The sequence below is a fragment of the Hyperolius riggenbachi genome, chromosome 3 (genome assembly GCF_040937935.1).
Source record: "Hyperolius riggenbachi isolate aHypRig1 chromosome 3, aHypRig1.pri, whole genome shotgun sequence".
Lineage (NCBI taxonomy): Eukaryota > Metazoa > Chordata > Amphibia > Anura > Hyperoliidae > Hyperolius > Hyperolius riggenbachi.
The window spans coordinates 455,792,676-455,816,931 of NC_090648.1; the positions used below are offsets into that span (position 1 = coordinate 455,792,676).

At 44.7% G+C, this 24,256-nt stretch overlaps 1 protein-coding gene across 4 annotated transcripts in view; it reads left to right on the top strand.

Annotated features, from left to right (window-relative positions):
• The window catches only part of LOC137564254 (aldo-keto reductase family 1 member B1-like), a 63,739-nt gene extending 49,817 nt beyond the window's left edge, over positions 1-13,922 (top strand). For 3 of the 4 annotated variants that reach the window (XM_068277902.1, XM_068277900.1, XM_068277903.1), the window contains exons 9-10: positions 2,324-2,406; positions 3,763-6,845. In XM_068277902.1, the coding sequence (XP_068134003.1) occupies positions 2,324-2,406; positions 3,763-3,805 (126 nt within the window). In that variant the 3' untranslated portion in view covers positions 3,806-6,845. Of the gene's footprint in view, positions 1-2,323; positions 2,407-3,762; positions 6,846-13,753 lie in introns of those variants that run through there. The other variant, XM_068277901.1, reaches the window with a different exon arrangement.
• Positions 13,923-24,256: the final 10,334 nt, after the last annotated feature.

The window sequence follows — 24,256 nt, forward strand, 5'->3', positions numbered from 1 at the left end:
AACAGTTCAAGTTTATTGTCTCATCACACATGTATAGACATCTGACCCTAAAGACATCTGAACTGCTCCAGATTGAAGCCTTTGTGCCGACCCCTCCTTTGATTGCATGACTACTGATTCTGGTTGTTATATCAAACATTTACTTAAAGTAAGTCTGAACTGAAAATAAACTTAGGAGATAATTAATTACATCTATTTAAATATCCCTAAATAGGATTCTCATTTTTAAGGCCTCCTACCCACTGTTCACATTTAAAGGATGGGATGACTTTTACCTGAGATGAATAAACTTATACAGTACATACCTGGGGATTCCTCCGGCCCTCTTCATGCTGAGCGGTCCCTCGCTATCCTCCTCCGCCTCCTGGATCCTCCGCTATGGGTCCCGGTAATTCCGTCAGTCAGCGCAGGTGCCGTCTGGCCGTGAGTGGTTACGTTGTGCTCCCGTGGTCAGAAAAGTTCTGCGCCTGCACAGTAGTACTGCACAGGTGCAAAACTCTCCTGGCTTCAGGAACACGGCTTCATGCACTCTACACCCCGACTAGCTGAATTACTGGGACCCATAGCAGAGGATCCAGGAGGCAGAGGAGGACGGCGAGGGACCTCTTAGCCTGAAGGGGGCTGGCGGAAGCCCCAGGTATGTATACATTTCTTCTTTTAAGTCATCTCAGATTTACTTTAAAGTGTAACTTTTGGTCATAAAATCAAACTTCAATTTTTTATTTTTATCTGGTAAACAAGTAATAAGGTTGCTAACCAGGCAATCAAAAAGTTAAAATCACTATTACTTTTCTTGTTGATAAACGATCATTCCTCAGTTTACCTGACTCTTATTTGGTACACACAAAGGAAGTTGCAGGGCATGCTGGGTTGTCCTTTTTTGCTTCTCTAATTTCAACCCAGACTTAACTAATGCAGCGTGATTTCCGTCTTGTTTTCCCCTCCCACACCTCTGTTCCTCTCTGGTTGGTCAGTATTTCTCATTCTGAGATATGCACTTTCTAAAGTGGAGGGAGGGCAATGCATACACAATCAGGCAGAGGAGAGTAATGGAGGAAATGACATCAGGATTGGCTTCAAAATAGCCACAGTTAAAATGGGAAATCCTAAGAAGGATTTTCTCTTTTTTTACTGAAGAAAAATCACTAAAATCAAAACGTGGGTAGTGCAAAACAATGTTATGTATTAGTAGAGCAAGTATTTATTTACTTATATGTGTGGGGGGATTTTCTGAGAAAGTTTGGCTGACAGCTTCTCTTTAAGCACATATAGGGCTCGATTCACTAAACCGTGATAACTCAAATATCACACCTTATCAAAGATATCACACCTTATCAAAGTTAACACGCCTTATCAGAGTAGCATAGCAAGCGCTATAAACGTATGCCTGCTAATTGGCAATGGCGAGAGCTCCACTCGTCCTGCCCTGAGCCCCTGCAGGTTCGTAGCACTCTCTATGTTACTCTGATAAGGTGTGTTATCTTTGATAAGGTGTGATCTTTGATAAGGTGTGATATTTCAGTTATCACGGTTTAGTGAATCAAGCCCATAGTGTGTAATACACAAGGCGTGCATAGACTGAGTATAATACATGGGCACCTGTGTTCCATAATGGGCATGTAGGCTTATTTTGGTGTTTGACATCTAGGTTTAAGTATTTTAGCTATCAACACTAGATAAAACTCGTCCAAGGCAGTCAATAATAACCGGTCTGCCAAGAATCTAGGGCTTGCTTCACTAAACCGTGATAACTGATATCACGGTTGCGCTAATGTTTTGCATTATAACGCGCTTAACAGTTTTCGCGTGCAAACGCAAATTTTCATGCGAAAACGGCCGCGTTTGCGTGAGAAAATTCGCGATTGTGTGCGAAAACCAATACTCGAGTTATAACGCGTGCAAAATGTTAGCGCGACCGTGATATCAGTTATCACGGTTTAGTGAATCAAGCCCTAGAGTGTGTACAGCGGACCCCAATGCCCCCCGATTTAGGGCCAGTTTGCAGGATGTCCTCTACTGGACCATTTCTCAGAGCATATTGCACATTGCAGTGGACCAATGGACATGCAGAATGGACCCTGCTTATAATCACTGGATTATTAACCCTTACAGTGGAAAAGTAAAAAGAGAACGCAGGCAAGTTTTAAGTGACAGGTCAAATGGATTGCACTAAACATAGATATTTTTATTTCCACCCAGGTGACTGTACAAGTACACATTCAGGCATACTTTCAATAGACTCTCTTAAAGGGGCCGGTAACTAGAGAGATCTATATCTTTCCATATTACTGATCATCTCCTGTCTGTAATTTGCTTTCTTCAGGTGTTTGACTTTGAATTGTCTGAGGAAGAAATGAAAACTATAACGAGCTTCAATCGGGGCTGGAGGGCCTGTACATTCGAGTTGTAAGTATAAATGATAGACGGTGAAGCTGGAGGACCACCATAAAGGTGCAGCCAATACCTGGTGGTGAGGATCAGGGCTGTAGCATGCAAAGCAATGTAGCAAGCAAAGGAATAACTAGACCTTTCCCTCTGGAAACCTGATTTCGACTTAGCTTAATGTGTTTATATAACATTTATATCTGTTACAGTCAAAAGTCTGTCCAACTGCCAAACTGGCCCAGTGATTGTGGCCGAGATCCCTTTCCCCCTCCTCTCATTTTGCCCCCCACTGCTTTTTGCATCCTGTCTGCTTATCATTTCTGTGTCCCTCTCCACTGTCACCTCTGTGTCCCTCCTCTAATCTGTATCCCCCTCTGCTGTTCGTGTCAATCCACTCATCATCTCTGTCCCAATCCACTCTCCGTGTCCCCTTTGCTCATCACCCTAGTCCTCCTCTCATCTGTATCCCCCACTGCTGTTCATGTCAATCCACTCATCATCTGTGTCCCCCTCTCCTGTTCGTGTCCCCTTCGCTCATCACCTTTGTCCTCTTCTCATCTGTGTTCCCCTTTGCTGTTTATGTTAATCCACTCATCATCTGTGGTCCCCTTCGCTCGTCACCCGTGTCCCTCTCTCATCTGTGTCACCCTCTGCTGTTCATGTCATGTTCGCTCGTCATCTCTGTGTCCCCTTCCACTTGCCACCTCTGTCTTCCTCCGCTCATCTCTGTCCCCTTCCACTCTGTATAGATCGTTCCAGATAGTCCAATCGGACTTTGTCCGGCTCATATCAAGCAGTTCCCGAAATGCCCAGCCAATTCCCACTTTGGCCGGGCTTCGGGTTCTGGCCGTAATACAACAAACATCTAATTGATTGGTGGTGGTGTGTGGGGGGGGGGGGAGTACTGTATATAATATAGCAAGCATTAAAAAAACACAGTGATTTAGTCGTCAGAATGGATACAGCAGCCACAGCTGTGGTGTTGGCAGTGAGCAGATTGTTGGTAATGGGGAGGTGTTTGTAAGCTGTAAGAAGCCCATGGATAGGCAGATCTCTGTGGGGTGTGGCATCGCAAGTAGAGGAAAACCAGTGATTGGTTAGGGTGCAATTCTGGTTTGATATAACATATTTATGTGTTACACTCACTTATCTCAAGGAGAACTCCACCCACAGCTAATCAGCAGCATGGGTAGTTTTGAGTGTAGATATGAGACCTATATATCCATCAGACGCGCTTTGCTTAATCTTCTTTTTGTTGGAATTGTCTCCTTGTAAGTGCAAGAGTAAAGCTCAAGAGGCAGGAGGCGTTCTTCTTTGCTGTTTTGTGGTTTCACTGACCTCCCATAATACATTTTCTTTCTTCCATTTGTATTGCAGTTGCACGAATCACAAGGATTTCCCCTTCAGTGACGAGTATTAAGGTTGAATGTTTCATCTTCCAGTCTGGTTGTGGTTTTCTGGCTTTCTGCATTCTGTAGCACTTTTTGTTTGGCCTTTTTAGCCTTTATTGTATACGTTATAGATGGTAAAGTTGAGCAGTCAGAATTTGGGGTAAACAAAGAAGGGACCTCACCAACAGATTACTCCATTCAAAAACACAAAGTGCCTGATCAGGAATGTGACTATGGCCCAGTGCACACCAAAACCACTAGCAGATCTGCAAAACACTAGCGGTTTTTGGAGCGTATTTCAGAGTGAATCTAGGCATGTTTAGAGTCGTTTTCTAAACATGCCTAGCGGTTTTGGGTGCGTTTTTGTGTAGAAGATTACACATATTGTTACAGTAAAAGCTGTTGCTGAACAGCTTCTGTAACAAAATCGCCTGCCAAACCGCTCTGATGTAGCGTTTTTCAAAACGGTTTGCGTTTTTCCTATACTTTACATTGAGGCAGAAACGCTTCTGCAAACGTGCAGCAGGAGGCACGTTTGCGGTTTGCTACAAACCTCAAACCGCCGGTGTGCACCATCCCACTGAAATACATTAGCCAAGCGGATTTACAGGCGGAATGCGGCCTGCGGATCGCATCCAAAACCGCCCGCTGTGCACTAGGCCTATGGGATGGCAGACTGACATGTCTCTGGCCCAACCATAGTGGGCTACACCAATGTTTCCCCACCATCAATGTGTGCTTTGCAGGAAGTCGCACCTATACGCAGATGGGATATTCAGCATCTCAAAACGTGATGTGGGTGGAACCCTTGAACAATCTTTTTTAAAAATTGCTAGTCTACCTCTGTGCTACTCAAAATTCTCCTCAGGCCTCACCAACGGTACATCCGATGTGGAGTTCCTCATCATAAAATTCCAAAATGTGATCAGCACCCACGGCTGCAAGATGAAAGCAAACTGGAGTGCTAAGACCATCCGCCCTTGAGTACCTCTTGGACGGCAGTAAGCGTTCCAAAAAGTTGGTCAGCACCTCCAAAAAAATAGCTCTTTTAGATTAAAACATAGCTCTTTATTCAAAAAAGTCTAAAATCCATAAACATAGATGACATCATATGGGGCTGAGTTCCAGCGACAGCCCGCTGTTTCAGACTAATCAGCCTTTCTTCAGGCTGGACAGTTCCTCATCATAGCATGGGTGGGGTTTCTTACGGTTCAAACAAAATTGACTAGACTTTAACGTGTGTCTCTGTGGAAATCCACAAAACTGAATCTGGTGAGTAGTAATGTGTGAAAAAAGCCTCTAGGAGAGGGATGGCTTGATTTGCACATTGCTTAACAGTTTATTGCTGTAGCTTAAAAGACCACTATTGCAAAAATGTATAAAATATAGTTGTATTAGTTATACATTTATCACTGAGTAAACTGCACTATAAATTATTTTATTCCTATGTTTCTATCACTTGCAGCAGAAATGTGACAGATTTTGGACAAATCTATCCCCTCATGGGGATTGTCAGGAATTAATTTGTATGCAAAAGCACTCCCTGGATGTTAGTGGCACAATCCAACTGCCAGAATAGTGTGCATAGGAGGAGACTGGCTTACCAGCACCATTGTATAGGTCCCTTCCAGGGGGTGCTTTTGAAAAGACTACAAATAATGCCATAAGTCCCCCACAAGGAGATGGAATAGTCCAAAATCTGTCAGATTTTGCTAGCTACTGTAAGTGACAGAGACAGAAAAAAATAAATGTATAGCTCATTTTGTTTTGGGGCAATACAACTAATACAAGTCACAAACAAAAAGTACCGTAAGTGCACACCAATTCTTATGCCTTTATGCTGCTACTATGGGTTACAACAACTTGCAACTCCATAGGCCACACTGTGGTGCAACATCCAGACAAGAAACAGCAGATCGATGGATATACAGTATTTTCAAGCCGAGAGAATCTCCAGAAGCAACACACAGACTTTTACCAGCACACCAATTCTCAAAAAACTTGAATCAATAAATCTGTAAAAGGCAATACAGCAATTAAAAGCCAGTATACTTATCAGCACATGCACAACGATGAGGAGGTGCGGAGGAGGGTCAACGATCGTTTCGCCCTGCAATTTGGGCTTTTTCAAGACCTCCTTGAGGAAGCCTATATTGCAGGGCGAAACAATCATCATCGTGTTTCTCCTGGAGTTCCTCTCTACTTAACCATATCCAATACAACTAATACACAGGTATTTTACATTTAACAAATAGTTGTCCTTTCAAATGCAACTGAACATTCCCCAAAGCATGCCTGGTTCCAGAATTAGGGACTGTTGCTAACGGAGATGCCATATTCATGTAATAACACACATACATACTCGTGAAAAGTCATCTTTTTTTCTAGCCTGTGCACTTATAGAAGTGGCCATCCATCCCTTTATTGCAGTCCCATCAATCTCTCCTCCCCGGTGATGTGTGTGTTGCATATTGGTGGGAAGGGCATTGCAGAAGTACTGAAACAGTCTGGCAGACTCGGCAGTTGCTGGACGGATGTGCTTGATGGCTTCATCACAAGTGCAGAAAGAAGGGGAACGGGGTTATGGCAGAGGGGGCTGGGGAGCAGCAGTATGGAGGGTAAGAGCCAGTAGGGCTGTTCGGTCCAGCCTTACTGGAAAGGGAAATATTTGGAGCATTAGGGCTCCTCTTTTCTTGGATCACCTGCAAGCTCATCCCAATTTTTGTTTTTAGTGGGACTTATTTGGCGTATTAGGAGTATCTTAGGCTGATCACTTTTGGTGAGGCTTGAGAACAGGTTTGGGAACCACTGGACTAGAGTAGACCACTGCCACCTACTGGTAACATCAGACAGAGGCACCTCCCTTTCACCAAAGCGGCATCACTCCACATTCTATTTTGTACTTAAATGTTTAACTTTCGCATTTGATGGTTTCAGAGGATTTTCTGTCTCTGCACTCCAGCCCACTGCGTCTGCATCAAAAAGCACTTTGCAACACGCTGCTTATAAACACTGTTGTATGTTTGCTTTTCTAATTATCTTTAATAAACCCGTGTTTGCAGAAAAAAATTGCTTGTCCATCTTTGTGTTATTATCTGATAAGTGAGCATTAATGAAAATGTATCTGGTGTAAGAGTGTTCTTTCCAGTTGCATCCAGATTCTTCATAATTCCCACATATTGAAATGAAGGAGAGATGATTACTGATCTGCAGGGTCTGTGGAGGACAAAGAAAAAGTAACTCTGCTCCTGCTACGCCGCAGGAAGTGACGTCAGTGGAGCGCACGCTGGCCTGGAACGAGGAAGAGGTGAGTAATCCCCGCCCGTTGCCTCTTACGAATAGCTGCAGCCACAGCACGGACCTTTTTAAAGCTGGAGGGGAGCGGAGGACGGGGGACCCAGGCGAGGGAGGGGGGGGGTCCGACCCCCCTCCCCGCCGCTAGGCCCAATACCCCCATTCCTGCCCGCTATCCCCTCCAGCTCGGGCGGCCCCCCACAACAACGGCTTGGGGGGGGGGGGGGGGGCGGCGATTTCTTTAAAAATTGCCTCAGGCGGCAAAAAGTCTAGGGCCGGGCATGTCTGGCCGTAACACAACAAACATCTAATTGATTGGTGGTGGTGTGTGTGTGTGTGGGGGGGGGGGGGGGGGGAGTACTGTACATAATATAGCAAGCATTAAAAAAACAGAGATTTAGTGGTCAGAAAGGATGCAGCAGCCACAGCTGTGGTGTTGGCAGTGAGCAGATTGTTGGTAATGGGAAGGTGTTTGTAAGCTGTAGGAAGCCCATGGATAGGCAGATCACTGTGGGGTGTGGCATCTCAGGGAGAGGAAAACGAGTGATTGGTTAGGGTGCAATTCTGGTTTGATATACCATATTTATGTGTTACACTCACTTATCTCAAGGAGAACTCCACCCACAGCTTATCAGCAGCATGGGTAGTTTTGAGTGTAGGTATGAGACCTATATATCCATCAGATGCGCTTTGCTTATGGGAGTGTAGACAATATATAAGGTATACATATATATACTTACTTACTTACTTAAATAGAATAAAACACCATACACAACCTACAAAGTGGCATTTAATTGGCCGTGGCCTTCTTTATTGGTTATTTAAAAACATAAAGAGGTCCAAATAACTTTATTGGAAATATATAAATATAAATATCAACTATTTTCAACTATCAAAACAGGTAAATCAGTTCATTGTGATCCACCACTACGGTTCAGACCACCTTGTACCATTCAAACTTTCCAAAGGACCCCTTCACGAAATTCGTCCACACTAGCCTGTGTGACTTGAGGAACCAATAAAGCTTGACCACGACGAGCAATCTTTACCTAAAAGGAGGGAAGGGTGGGTGGGAAGCTCCCCAGACCGCTCTGGACTAAAGGCAGATTATGCTGAGACGGACCCTCAATTTATACCCTGTACTTTGACCTGATAGGCTGCTGCAACATTGTATGAGCCCCAGTAACACCTGGCAGACTACCTACAGCTCACCTGCCGACCAATCATCAGATGAGCTACATTTCTTTACCCTGCAACCTGCGCCCAGTGCCTGACCAATCAGCAGCGCAGCTACCTCACAGCTTAGTGTCAATGTTAAATATATGACAGGAGAACACAAACCCCTCCAATTGTCACAATCCCATGTAGGGCCTATTTTATTAGATTCATGGCCCTTCTCATGGGAGTGTAGACAATATATAAGGTATACATATATATACTTACTTACTTAAATAGAATAAAACACCATACACAACCTCCAAAGTGGCATTTAATTGGCCGTGGCCTTCTTTATTGGTTATTTAAAAACATAAAGAGGTCCAAATAACTTTATTGGAAATATATAAATATAAATATCAACTATTTTCAACTATCAAAACAGGTAAATCAGTTCATTGTGATCCACCACTACGGTTCAGACCACCTTGTACCATTCAAACTTTCCAAAGGACCCCACCCGCCAGGCACTAGCCTGGCACCAACCCCACAGCCAACTCGATGCAACATTGGAGGTCCCAATTGAAAATATCCAGGCCTATGTCGCTCAGATGTACTCCATCCTGCCTGTACAATCCTTGAGGCCCGCCCTCTAAATTGGTATGTCTGAAAGTAAAAACCCCAATTTTTGGAAGAGCCTTTTGAAGTTGGTGGTTTAACCGTCTCCTTACCTTTTCGCAAGGTAAAAGATCAGGAGATGTCAACCACTTCCACCTAGGTACAATTTCTGAAAATATGATAACGGATCGTGGAAATATTGCTCTGAAAACTGCGAGATCATGCTTAATGTTGAAAAAGAGCTCAAGCGACTTTAGCTTACCAATATCGTTACCACCTACATGTATGATCAGTATATCAGGAGCAGGCCAACTTTTACATAAATCAAGCATAACATTTTTAACACGAGACCATACCAGTCCTCGCACTCCATGCCAGAATACTGCGTACTCCTCTGGGTTCATGTTGAGGTTGGTGGAGTAACAACGACAAAACGCTCTGTTATGTGCCCAAAAAATAAAAGAGTGGCCTATGATCCAAACCACAGTCTTTGAACCTGTAAATAAACAAAGGTTTAAGGGCGAACATAAAGCTTGTAGGCATTTGACCTCCATCTACCTACTTTTTTAATAACACTGTCATGTAAGCCAAGCTTGTATGCTTCTGTAGCGGCACCTATGCGGAAGGAGTGTGATGTTAAATGCAAGTTTCCTAGCCCAGAAGCATTTGCACAAAGCTTAAGCACTGAATTGAATTGAAAATAAGATAGTGGTAGGCCATTCTCATGTCTTAAAAGGGGGCCCTGAGAAATCCCCCTGCATACTAAATAGTTATTCAAATTCTTTAAAGGGCATAATTTGTTCCCTGGCCAATGATGCAATTCTATCCATGTACCTTTACCTAACTGGTCAGTTTTTGAGAATTTTAGGAAGATCTTTATTTTTTCCGGGGAGATCAAAACATCCTCACATCGCAAACCCCCGGCACAAGATTGGGATTGAGAAATGAGTTCTGAAATCCTAAGGGCTCCGAAAAACATCAAACAAAAGGCACAACGAAAAAGAAGTGACTCAAAAGGGGAGGAGCATATTACCTGCGTCGCCTCCCACAGCAGCTCTAAAAACTGAATAGAAATAGGCTGCCTGCTGTCAGGTTTGTGGGAGGCACGCCGCAGGCCCTTCAGAGTTTGTTTTACCGAAAAATATGAATTACAAGAAGGTAGATTATTCAATTTCAGAAAAAATGAAACGCCAGCTAAGGATTTTGCAATGTGAGAATGCAACAACCCCCCCTGCATACAAGATGATATAAAATGCAAAACCAGACCTTCTGAAACCTCCCATTCATTGCGACCTAAAGTGTTAACAAAATTCACCCAGTCCTTCCATGCGCTTGCATAGGCCTTCCAAGTCGCCATGGAAACTGATTGTCTTATCCTGGTACTAATTAGCTCCATATCAGCTCCCACAAGCAAGCAGGCATCTCTTCTCCCACGGGCAGTGCGGCAGGAGCCAAGGAACGAAATTTTTCCATCTGGAAGCGGGATAGAGCATCCGCAATATCATTTTCAATACCAGGTAGGTATTCCGCTTTCAACCACACATTAAATTTTAGCGTATATAATACTAACAACCTCAGTAACTTTACCACTATAGGTGATTTAGATGCTAGACAGTTAATGGCGTATACCACACCCTTGTTGTCAGTTTGTACGAGAATTCTTTTCCTGTGAAATTGAGGGCCCCAAATATATAAAGCGGCTACTACAGGGAAAAGTTCTAATAAAACTATGTTACCTGTCACCTCCTTTTGAGTCCATTCACAAGGCCATCGGGCATTAAACCAATTATTATCCCAAAATGCTCCGCAGCCGACGCTGCCGGAAGCATCCGTGAAGAAATTTAGCTGACTGTTAGTAACAAACTGTTCTTGCCATACTGAACGACCATTATAGTCGTTCAGGAATTCCGCCCAGACCATTAAATCTTCTTTCAGTTCAGTAGTAACCCTAATGTGGGCAAAGGGAGATTTTAAACCCGCCATTGATCTAGACAACCGTTTTGAAAAAACACGACCCATGGGCATTATGCGAGAGGCGAAGGCTAAACAACCTAATAATGACTGCATTTCTTTTAATATTACTTTTTTACGCCTCAAAAAGGAGAAAATCAAAGTTTTTAGCTTCTGTAGCTTTTCACTTGGGAGTCTAAATTCTAACTGAATCTATTGTTATACCCAAAAATTCAATACATGTACATGGGAAAACGGTTTTTTCTTTTGCTAGGGGAACTCCAAATTCGTTACATATTACAAAAATGCTGAAAGTAAATTACCGCAGACTTCAGAATTACCACCGATAAATAAGAAATCATCTAAATAGTGCATTAGGGTTGTTTGTCCCGTAGTAACAGTATGTATGCTACTGATGACAAATCACTAGATATGTCGTCATTCAAAGAACCCCCTTTTGGGTAGGAAAGATGATGGATTAATCTAAATGAACCCGGGTCTTTTTTAGGAACAATACCCAATGGAGATAAACGGAAGCACTCAAAAGGAGGTGACAAAAAGGGGCCTGCAATTCTTCCTTCCTTTAACTCTTTACTGATTTTATCTTTCACTACATCAACATGTGCACTAACAGATTTTAAATTATTGACAACCATGCAGCCATCACCTGTGTAAACTGGCAAGCGAAAACCATAGCTGAAACCGTCAATTAGGAGCATTGCTTTCTCCTTGTCTGGATAGATTCTGAGCCAAGGTAGAATGCTTTCCAGTCTCACCGGTGAGGCTGCTTTTAAGAAAAAATTCCATAGGAGAGGAAGACTGAGCTGAAGCTGCTTTTTTGAAACACTTGGCGACAGGGTGGGCTCCTGCACAAAACCCGCACTCATGACGGTACTTGCAAGAACCTGGCCACTTACACTGTGAGTCATTGAAGGCGTAACAAACGCCTTTTTTGTAATTAGTACTTACCGATGCATTTGGATTACTCCTAAATGTGGACACTCTCTGTGGCATCATTAGATTCAACCATAATTCCACATCTTTTGTACCCCATTTCATGTCAGGGTATACTGCTAACTTCTGGCGGAAAGCCTCATCGTAGCTATACCAAGCTAGCCCCCCAAAGGACTTGTATGCCTCTAGAATAGTATCTAAATACCTAAACATTTGTGGGCATTTTTCAGGGAAACGCTCGCCCAGCACGCTGGCGTAAATACAAAATGCCTGCAACCAGTTATTAAATGATCTATATACTGGGCGTCTCCTATCCTCCTCAGTTTTGTCATCCTTTTTTTCTTTTAAGAACTCCTTTGAATGAGGCAACAGAGACAATAGCTCTATAAAATCCCCTTTCCATATCTTCTCTTTTGTTGTTACAGGCAGATGAAAACCTAATGGGGATAGCTCACAGGATAAGTGTCCCTTGTATGCCATTTCAGATATACCTGGCTTATTCACAGGCAAAGTTTGTTGAAATAATGCAGGGGCCTGCGTAGGGGTTAACAGCTGAACTGACTCAGAGCTGTCTGATCTATTCACTACACCACCCCTTTCTGTGCTGCTGCCCACCCATACGTTTTCAGCCGATGCCTGGCTTTTACCCTTCAACACTTCCATCACAGCATTCATTAATACAGATAATTGTGTGGCATTATCATACATACCAACTCCCGCATCCGGAAGGGCTGGTGGCTGCTGTACAACCACTGGGATCCCATGGGCTGCTCCTCCCCTAGGCGTGCCGCTGGCACGGAGCTGAGCACCGCCGCTAGCCGCCGGCAGAGCGGGCGTCCCAGGTTGCCCTGGTAACCCATGCTCCCCCGAACTGGGCTGCGCGCGCTGGCTCCCACCGCCAGGGACACCGCCGTACTGGTCAGAAGAGGCTGTGGGCGGACCTTCCTCCTCTCCCCACTCGCCGACGTCACTGGATCCGGATGAGTCATCGCCGGCGGCGATCCGGTTGGTCGCCACAAAGTGGGCGGGGCCAGCACCCGAGCCAACTGCTCCCAGCGCTGCGGACGAAGGACCTGGAACTTCGCCCCGCCCACCAGCCGCCGCGACCCGATTGGCCGCTGATTCAAATCCGGCGAGCCCCGCCTCCGACCCAGCCGGATTGGTCGCCATCGCCGGGGCAGGAGGGCGGGCTTCGATCTCGCCATGCTTCGCCGCCACTGCCAGCTTGATAGTCGGGACACCGCTCTGCCGATTCCTCTTCCCGGACGCCGCTCCACTGGTCACCGCCACTCCGCTTCTGGGCCTGGAACCCGCACCTCCAGCTTCATCAGGCGAGTAAGGCCTCTTCTTCTTCCTAAGTCGCTTCGCCGATTTCTCCGCTGCTCTGCTCGCTCTTCCCTCTTCATTCCGCCGCTGCTCGTCCATCCACTGAAGGCACTTCTCCAAGGTCTCCCGACCTCCCGGCTCTTCAGCTTTGGCAGCCAACAACCTTAGTATGTCCATAGCGGCGGGGGCTCCGTATTACAGCTCAGTACTACAGCTCATGAGCTCCCCAGACCGCTCTGGACTAAAGGCAGATTATGCTGAGACGGACTCTCAATTTATACCCTGTACTTTGACCTGATAGGCTGCTGCAACATTGTATGAGCCCCAGTAACACCTGGCAGACTACCTACAGCTCACCTGCCGACCAATCATCAGATGAGCTACATTTCTTTACCCTGCAACCTGCGCCCAGTGCCTGACCAATCAGCAGCGCAGCTACCTCACAGCTTAGTGTCAATGTTAAATATATGACAGGAGAACACAAACCCCTCCAATTGTCACAATCCCATGTAGGGCCTATTTTATTAGATTCATGGCCCTTCTCAATGTTCTTTCTTGTTGGAATTGTCTCCTTGTAAGTGCAAGAGTAAAGCTCAAGAGGCAGGAGGCGTTCTTCTTTGCTGTTTTGTGGTTTCACTGACCTCCCATAATACATTTTCTTTCTTCCATTTGTATTGCAGTTGCACGAATCACAAGGATTTCCCCTTCAGTGACGAGTATTAAGGCTGAATGTTTCATCTTCCAGTTTGGTTGTGGTTTTCTGAATTTCTGTGTTCTGTAGCACTTTTTGTTTGGCCTTTTTAGCTTTTATTGTATACTTTATAGATGGTAAAGTTGAGCAGTCAGAATTTGTGGGGTAAACGAAGGGACCTCACCAGCAGATTGCTCCATTCAAAACACAAAGTGCCTGATCAGGGATGAGACTATGGCCCAGTGCACACCAAAACCACTAGCAGATCTGCAAAACGCTAGCGGTTTTTGGAGTGGATTTCAGAGTCAATCTAGACATGTTTAGAGTCGTTTTCTAAACATACCTAGCGGTTTTGGGTGCGTTTTTGTGTAGAAGATTACACATATTGTTACAGTAAAAGCTGTTGCTGAACAGCTTCTGTAAGAAAAACGCATGGCAAACCGCTCTAATGTACCGTTTTTCAGAGCGTTTTGCGTTTTTTCTATACTTTACATTGAGGCAGAAACGCTTCTGCAAACCGCAAACGTGCAGCAGGAGGCACATTTGAGGTTTGCTACAAATCTCAAACCGCCGGTGTGCATCAGCCCATTGAAATACATTAGCCAAGCGGATTTACAGGCGGAATGTGGCCGGCGGATCGCATCCAAAACCGCATGGTGTGCACTGGGCCTATGGGATGTCCCTGGCCCAACCATAGTGGGCTACACCAATGTTTCCCCACCATCAGTTGGTACTATGTACTATGTACAGCGCTATGGAAGATGTTGGCGCTATATAAATAAAAAATAATAATAATAATAATCAGTGTGTGCTTTGCAGGAAGTCGCACCTATATGCCGATTCAGCATCTCAAAACGTGATGTGGGTGGAACCCTAGAACAATTTTTTTTTTAAAAAATTGCAAGTCTACCTCTGTGCTACTCAAAATTCTCCTCAGGCCTCACCAACGGTACATCCCATGTGGAGTTCCTCATCATAAAATTCAAAAATGTGATCAGCACCTACGGCTTCAAGATGAAAGCAAACTGGAGTGCTAAGACCATCCGCCCTTGAGTACCTCTTGGACGGCAGTAAGCGTTCCAAAAAAGTTGGTCAGCACCTCCAAAAAATAGCTCTTTTAGATTAAAACATAGCTCTTTATTCAAAAAAGTCTAAAATCCATAAAAACAGATGGACATCATATGGGGCTGAGTTCCAGCGACAGCCCGCTGTTTCAGACTTCTCAGCCTTTCTTCAGGCTGGACAGTTCCTCATTATAGCATGGGTGGGGTTTCTTACGGTTCAAACAAAATTGACTAGACTTCAACGTGTGTCTGGCCTAGTGCACACCGGAGCGTTTCCGCTGCGGTTTGCGATCTGCTTGCGGGTGCGGATCTGCTAGGGTAATGTATTTCAATGGGCTGGTGCACACCAGAGCGGGAGGCGTTTTGCAGAAACGCATACTCCCGGGCTGCAGCAGATTTTGGATTGCAGATGCGTTTCTGCCTCAATGTTAAGTATAGGAAAACCGCAAACCGCTCTGAAAAACGGCACTTCAGAGCGGTTTGCCAGGCGGTTTTTGTTACAGTAGCTGTTCAGTAACAGCTTTACTGTAACAATACATGAAATCTACTACACCAAAACCGCTACACAAAACCGCAAAACGCTAGCTGAAACGCTGCAGAAAAAGAAGAAAAAGCGTTTCAAAATCTACTAGCATTTTGCGGATCTGCTAGCGGTTTTTGGTGTGCACCAGGCCTCTCTGTGGAAATCCACAAAACTGATTCTGGTGAGTAGTAATGTGTGAAAAAAGCCTCTAGGAGAGGGATGGCTTGATTTGCACATTGCTTAACAGTTTATTGCTGTAGCTTAAAAGACCACTATTGCAAAAATGTATAAAATATACTTATTAGTTATACATTTATCACTGAGTAAACTGCACTATAAATTATTTTTTTCCTATGTTTCTATCACTTGCAGCAGAAATGTGACAGATTTTGGACAAATCTAACCCCTCATGGGGATTGTCAGGAATTCATTTGTATGCAAAAGCACTCCCTGGATGTTAGTGGCACAATCCAACTGCCAGAATAGGGTTCGTAGGAGGAGAAGAATAAAAATAATACCATAACTCTCCCACAAGGAGATGGACTAGTCCAAAATCTGTCAGATTTTTGCTAGCTACTGTAAGTGACAGTGACATAGGAAAAAATAAATGTATAGCTCATTTTGTTCTGGGGCAATACAACTAATACAAGTCACAAAGAAAACGTAAGTGCACACCAATTTTTATGCCTTTATGCTGCTACTATGGGTTACAACACCTTGCAACTCCATAGGCCACACTGTGGTGCAAGTGCAACATCTGGACAACAAACAGCAGATCGATGGATATACAGTATTTTCAAGTCGAGACAAACTCCAGAAGCAACACACAGACTTTTACCAACACACCAATTCTCAAAAAAACTTGAATCAATAAATCTGTAAAAGGCAATACAGCAATTAAAAGCCAGTATACTTATCAGCACATGCAGAATGATGAGGAGGTGCGGACATGGCCGGATTTCTGGCAAGGCCGCATAGGCCATGGCCTAGGGCACCAGATAAAAGAGGGGCGGCCTGCAGACAGTGGGCATTATTTGCAAGTGTCCAAACAAATTAAAGTGGTCAGGATAACTGCACTATTAGTACCAGCTGGCATCTGCCTGTGCTGTGCTACAGGCAGCTGCAGTCCGTTAACCAAACGTTTGTGAACAGTGTGTGACTAGCAAAAAGCCAGACCTTGTCCAATGACATAGCAGCAGCTCCAGGCAGTTACAGAAGGCCGGGTCTCACACACTTGGTGTGGGGGATGAAAGGACCAGGGGCAGCACCAGCAAATAGTACAGAATACAGAAGGCAGCCTCTCACAGTACCCATTTCTTAATTATTGATTGGCCAGCGCTGTTACCCTGGAGACAGCAGTGGGTACAGGACTCACTTTTACGTGTTGCTGACCCCACCCAATGTCCAATTGTGAGCCACTTTTGACTATGTGTGTGTGGTGGAAGGCTCCTACCACGCCCATCACCTGTAGATCGCTTGATTGACCAGTTCCCCCGTGTGACATGATTGATTCACTTCACGTTGCCATGGAGACCTCGGCACTAGCCCCAATAGTGGACACCATCGGCCCAAAAAATTTTTGATGGATGTGTGTGGAGAGAGGTGGTAGGATACGGTTGGGGCGGCTGGTAATAGTGGGCCTTGGGCGGTAAGAAGTACAAATCCGGCCCTGGGTGCGGAGGAGGGTCAACGATCGTTTCGCCCTGCAATTTGGGCTTTCTCAAGACCTCCTTGATGAAGCCTATATTGCAGGGCGAAACAATCATCATCGTGTTTCTCCTGAAGTCCCTCTCTACTTAAAGGGGCACTATTGCTATTTTCATCTATTTTAGTCCCCTTAACATACATATGCCTTATTGGAGTTATGCTATTGCTCAGTATATAGTCAGTATAAGCTGGCAATGAAACGGACAGCTATTGCTGTCCGTTTCCATGGTAACCCGGCCAGCAACATGCTTATGGCAACATACAAAGCAGAACACAGCTGTAGCACTTGTGTCTACTCTTTGATGCCGCTGCTGCCTAGCACACTTCAGAAGCCGGTCGGGTTACCATGGAAATGGACAGCAATAGCTGTCCGTTTCATTGCCAGCTTCACAAAAGGGGTCCTTAGCAGCCGGGCAGCGTATCATCACAAAGCTGTACAGGTACATCCTGCGCTGTACGGAGGAGGTTGCGTGCTGCACTTTACGGCGGCTGCTGTGGGCTCAGTAACTGCACATTAGTGCAGTTACAACTTGGAAAATAATAAATGAGCTGGCCAGAGGAGTTGAAAATAACGGCAGCTCAAGGATCAGTAGCAGATGCCTCCCTACTACAGAATGGTTTATGCTGAACTGGCGTCGGAAAGGTTTTACTACTGACGTGACTGCCTGGCTCAAAATGTTTATTACAAGTGTAAAATTACATTTTGATAGGACTATATACTGAGCAATAGCATAACGCCAATAAGGCATATGTATGTTAAGGGGACTAAAATAGATGAAATTAGCAATAGTGCCCCTTTAAATATATCTAATACAACTAATACACATGTATTTTACATTTAACAAATAGTTGTCCTTTCAAATGCAACTGAACATTCCCCATTTTCAAAGCATGCCTGGTTCCAGAATTAGGGACTGTTGCTAACGGAGATGCCATATTCATGTAATAAAACACATACATACTGGTGAAAAGTCATCTTTTTTCTTGCCTGTGCACTTATAGGAGTGGCCATCCATCCCTTTATTGCAGTCCCATCAATCTCTTCTCCCTGGTGATGTGTGTGTTGCATATTGGTGGGAAGGGCATTGCAGAAGTACTGAAACAGTCTGGCAGACTCGGCAGTTGCTGGACGGATGTGCTTGATGGCTTCATCACAAGTGCAGAAAGAAGGGGAACGGGGTTATGGCAGAGGGGGCTGGGGAGCAGCAGTATGGAGGATCAGAGCCAGTAGGGCTGTTCGGTCCAGCCTTACTGGAAGGGAAAATATTTGGAGCATTAGGGCTCCACTTTTCTTGGATCACCTCCTGCAAGCTCATCCCAATTTTTGTTTTTAGTGGGACTTATTTGGCGTATTAGGAGAGGAGTATCTTAGGCTGATCACTTTTGGTGAGGTTTGAGAACAAGTGTGGGAACCTCTGGACTAGAGTAGACCACTGCCACCTACTGGTAACATTGGACAGAGGCACCTCCCTTTCATCAAAGAGGCACAGACTAACCAGCAAGCTCATGGTGACCCAGAACTCATTCATCAAAGCGGCATCACTCCACATTCTGTTTTGTACTTAAATGTTTAACTTTCGCATTTGATGATTTCAGAGGATTTTCTGTCTCTGCACTCCAGCCCACTGCGTCTGCATCAAAAAGCACTTTGCAACACGCTGCTTATAAACACTGTTGTATGTTTGCTTTTCTAATTATCTTTAATAAACCCGTGTTTGCAGAAAAAAAATGCTTGTCCATCTTTGTGTTATTATCTGATAAGTGAGCATTACTGAAAATGTATCTGGTGTAAGAGTGTTCTTTCCAGTTGCATCCAGATTCTTCATAATTCCCACATATTGAAATGAAGGAGAGATGATTACTGATCTGCAGGGTCTATGGAGGACAAAGAAAAAGTAACTCTGCTCTGTAAAGGATCAATATCGCAAAAATCGTAAAATTTAAGATACATATAAACACATACAAATAAGTCAATTTCTTCCAGAGTAAAATGAGCCATACATGATTTATCTCCCATGTTGCTGTGACTTACAGTAGGGAGTATAAATCTGACAGAACCGACATGTTTTGGACTAGCCCATTTCCCCATGGGGGGTTCTTAGGGTTTACTTTTATTTCAAAAGCACTTAGTGAATGGCAGTTGCTGTGTTCAACTGCCAAAAAGTGTGCAGCGAGCAGGGAGGCTGGCCAGCATCTTTGTATAAATACTTTTCAGGGAGTATCTTTATAAACAATAAAGTCCATGCTGCAAATCTTCCATGAAGAGATGGACTAGCTCACAACCTGTCGGTTCTGTCAGATTTCTACTACTGGTACCTACTGCAAGTGACAGCAACATAGGGGAAAAATAATTTATGGCTCATTTTACTCTGGAAGAAACCTATTTCGTAGTACAAAAACGTTTTTAAATGTTTTCATACTACTTTGGCGCCTCTTATACATCCTAGTATAATGCATGCGTTGCTATGGCAACACGTTTTACCACAGTAATGCGCACGTTGAACCAGTAATGCTCTAATGGGTACAGCAGGTGTCCCCCTGCACTAGTAATGGTAAAAATGCCGCTCACTCCCTGCGCACAGCAACTTTACTGGAGTTTAGCGCATCAGTCCCCAGATGTGCAAAGTTGTTATGAACTGTCCATAAGGCAAAATAAACCTCTGGCTAAAATAACTGTGAGAGTTATATAACAAGGGAGATGCTTCTTGTAACCATCTATCAGTCTCTGACATCGGTCTGAGGGAAACAAACGGTCAGTGAGGATGCATATTTAATGCGAAACAATTGTCGACCAAGGGGTCTCTATGCTAGGTGTACCCAGATAGGGTGATGTATTGCCAATGTACTGTTATATCTGCTGGAAAAAAGGCATACAAATCCACAGCGCTTGGTATTCAGATCGGCATCTGCAGTAACCCCACAGTGCTCAAAAACATGTTTCCATAGTGACCATCACCAGAAATAAATCGAGAAAGGTCACTTCTCCATCCAAGAAACATATAAACATTTATTAAACAATAAGTGTCAGCGCCAAGGTAGAAGGCGACCGCAGCCGAGAAGGTCAATGTCCAAAAGTCCACACAACAAATAAATATACAAAGTCAGCGCCGTTCTATAATAATACAGCTTTCGCCATTTTTTGATATACAGGATCCTTGAACGAAAAGGTAAAGAAGCAGGCTTACCAGATTCCAACAACCCACATTATAAGGTTGTAAACTAATTTGATAGATGGTCCGCAGAACTCTCAGATGGTGTTGTTTCACCAGCGATGTCACACGCCACAGATTCCTCCAGAATGCAGTAGATATCCTGAGGTCACAAAGACTCGCCAGAGGGGAGTCCAATAAGATAGTAGCATGAAAGAGATATACGGCACATCACACTTTGGCTGGGCTTCGGGTTCTGGCCGCAGGGCCGGCCCGCCCATGAGGCGGGGTGAAACTTTTGCCTCAGGCGGCACTTCTGGGGGGGCGGCACCCGCCCGTCCATGTGTGTGGGGGGCCGCCCGAGCTGGAGGGGATAGCGGGCAGGAAGGGGGTATTGGGCCTAGCGGCGGGGAGGGGGGTCGGACCCCCCCTCCCTCGCCTGGGTCCCCCGTCCTCCGCTCCCCTCCAGCTTTAAAAAGGTCCGTGCTGTGGCTGCAGCTATTCGTAAGAGGCAACGGGCGGGGATTACTCACCTCTTCCTCGTTCCAGGCCAGCGTGCGCTCCACTGACGTCACTTCCTGCTACGCCGCAGGAAGTGACGTCAGTGGAGCGCACGCTGGCCTGGAACGAGGAAGAGGTGAGTAATCTCCGCCCGTTGCCTCTTACGAATAGCTGCAGCCACAGCACGGACCTTTTTAAAGCTGGAGGGGAGCGGAGGACGGGGGACCCAGGCGAGGGAGGAGGGGGGGGCCGACCCCCCTCCCCGCCGCTAGGCCCAATACCCCCTTCCTGCCCGCTATCCCCTCCAGCTCGGGCGGCCCCCCACAACAACGGCTTGGGGGGGGGGGCGGCGGCGATTTCTTTAAAAATTGCCTCAGGCGGCAAAAAGTCTAGGGCCGGGCATGTCTGGCCGTAACACAACAAACATCTAATTGATTGGTGGTGGTGTGTGTGTGTGGGGGGGGGGGGGGGGGAGTACTGTACATAATATAGCAAGCATTAAAAAAACAGAGATTTAGTGGTCAGAAAGGATGCAGCAGCCACAGCTGTGGTGTTGGCAGTGAGCAGATTGTTGGTAATGGGGAGGTGTTTGTAAGTTGTAGGAAGCCCATGGATAGGCAGATCACTGTGGGGTGTGGCATCTCAGGGAGAGGAAAACGAGTGATTGGTTAGGGTGCAATTCTGGTTTGATATACCATATTTATGTGTTACACTCACTTATCTCAAGGAGAACTCCACCCACAGCTTATCAGCAGCATGGGTAGTTTTAAGTGTAGGTATGAGACCTATATATCCATCAGATGCGCTTTGCTTAATGTTCTTTCTTGTTGGAATTGTCTCCTTGTAAGTGCAAGAGTAAAGCTCAAGAGGCAGGAGGCGTTCTTCTTTGCTGTTTTGTGGTTTCACTGACCTCCCATAATACATTTTCTTTCTTCCATTTGTATTGCAGTTGCACGAATCACAAGGATTTCCCCTTCAGTGACGAGTATTAAGGCTGAATGTTTCATCTTCCAGTTTGGTTGTGGTTTTCTGAATTTCTGTGTTCTGTAGCACTTTTTGTTTGGCCTTTTTAGCTTTTATTGTATACTTTATAGATGGTAAAGTTGAGCAGTCAGAATTTGTGGGGTAAACGAAGGGACCTCACCAGCAGATTGCTCCATTCAAAACACAAAGTGCCTGATCAGGGATGAGACTATGGCCCAGTGCACACCAAAACCACTAGCAGATCTGCAAAACGCTAGCGGTTTTTGGAGCGGATTTCAGAGTCAATCTAGGCATATTTAGAGTCGTTTTCTAAACATACCTAGCGGTTTTGGGTGCGTTTTTGTGTAGAAGATTACACATATTGTTACAGTAAAAGCTGTTGCTGAACAGCTTCTGTAAGAAAAACGCATGGCAAACCGCTCTGATGTAGCGTTTTTCAGACTGTTTTGCGTTTTTTCTATACTTTACATTGAGGCAGAAACGCTTCTGCAAACCGCAAACGTGCAGCAGGAGGCACATTTCTGGTTTGCTACAAACCTCAAACCGCCGGTGTGCACCAGCCCATTGAAATACATTAGCCAAGCGGATTTACAGGCGGAATGCGGCCGGCGGATCGCATCCAAAACCGCTTGGTGTGCACAGGGCCTATGGGATGGCAGCCTGACATGTCCCTGGCCCAACCATAGTGGGCTACACCAATGTTTCCCCACCATCAGTTGGTACTATGTACTATGTACAGCGCTATGGAAGATGTTGGCGCTATATAAATAAAAAATAATAATAATAATAATCAGTATGTGGTTTGCAGGAAGTCGCACCTATATGCAGATTCAGCATCTCAAAATCGTGATGTGGGTGGAACCCTAGAACAATTTTTTTTTAAAATTGCAAGTCTACCTCTGTGCTTCTCAAAATTCTCCTCAGGCCTCACCAACGGTACATCCCATGTGGAGTTCCTCATCATAAAATTCAAAAATGTGATCAGCACCCACGGCTTCAAGATGAAAGCAAACTGGAGTGCTAAGACCATCCGCCCTTGAGTACCTCTTGGACGGCAGTAAGCGTTCCAAAAAGTTGTTTAGCACCTCCAAAAAATAGCTCTTTTAGATTAAAACATAGCTCTTTATTCAAAAAAGTCTAAAATCCATAAAAATAGATGGACATCATATGGGGCTGAGTTCCAGCGACAGCCCGCTGTTTCAGACTTCTCAGCCATTCTTCAGGCTGGACAGTTCCTCATCATAGCATGGGTGGGGTTTCTTACGGTTCAAACAAAATTGACTAGACTTCAACTTGTGTCTCTGTGGAAATCCACAAAACTGATTCTGATGAGTAGTAATGTGTGAAAAAAAGCCTCTAGGAGAGGGATGGCTTGATTTTCACATTGCTTAACAGTTTATCACTGTAACTTAAAAGACCACTATTGCAAAAATGTATAAAATATAATTATTAGTTATACATTTATCACTGAGTAAACTGCACTATAAATTATTTTTTTCCTATGTTTCTATCACTTGCAGCAGAAATGTGACAGATTTTGGACAAATCTAACCCCTCATGGGGATTGTCAGGAATTCATTTGTATGCAAAAGCACTCCCTGGATGTTAGTGGCACAATCCAACTGCCAGAATAGGGTTCGTAGGAGGAGAAGAATAAAAATAATACCATAACTCTCCCACAAGGAGATGGACTAGTCCAAAATCTGTCAGATTTTTGCTAGCTACTGTGACAGTGACATAGGAAAAAATAAATGTATAGCTCATTTTGTTCTGGGGCAATACAACTAATACAAGTCACAAAGAAAACGTAAGTGCACACCAATTTTTATGCCTTTATGCTGCTACTATGGGTTACAACAACTTGCAACTCCATAGGCCACACTGTGGTGCAACATCTGGACAAGAAACAGCAGATCGATGGATATACAGTATTTTCAAGTCGAGAGAAACTCCAGAAGCAACACACAGACTTTTACCAACACACCAATTCTCAAAAAAACTTGAATCAATAAATCTGTAAAAGGCAATGCAGCAATTAAAAGCCAGTATACTTATCAGCACATGCAGAATGATGAGGAGGTGCAGAGGGGGGTCAACGATCAATTCGCCCTGCAATTTGGGCTTTTTCAAGACCTCCTTGATGAAGCCTATATTGCAGGGCGAAACAATCATCATGGTGTTTCTCCTGGAGTCCCTCTCTACTTAACCATATCCAATTCAACTAATACACATGTATTTTACATTTAACAAATAGTTGTCATTTTAAATGCAACTGAACATTCCCCAAAGCATGCCTGGTTCCAGAATTAGGGACTGTTGCTAACGGAGATGCCATATTCATGTAATAACACACATACATACTCGTGAAAAGTCATCTTTTTTCTTGCCTGTGCACTTATAGAAGTGGCCATCCATCCCTTTATTGCAGTCCCATCAATCTCTTCTCCCCGGTGATGTGTGTGTTGCATATTGGTGGGAAGGGCATTTCAGAAGTACTGAAACAGTCTGGCAGACTCGGCAGTTGCTGGACGAATGTGCTTGATGGCTTCATTACAAGTGCAGAA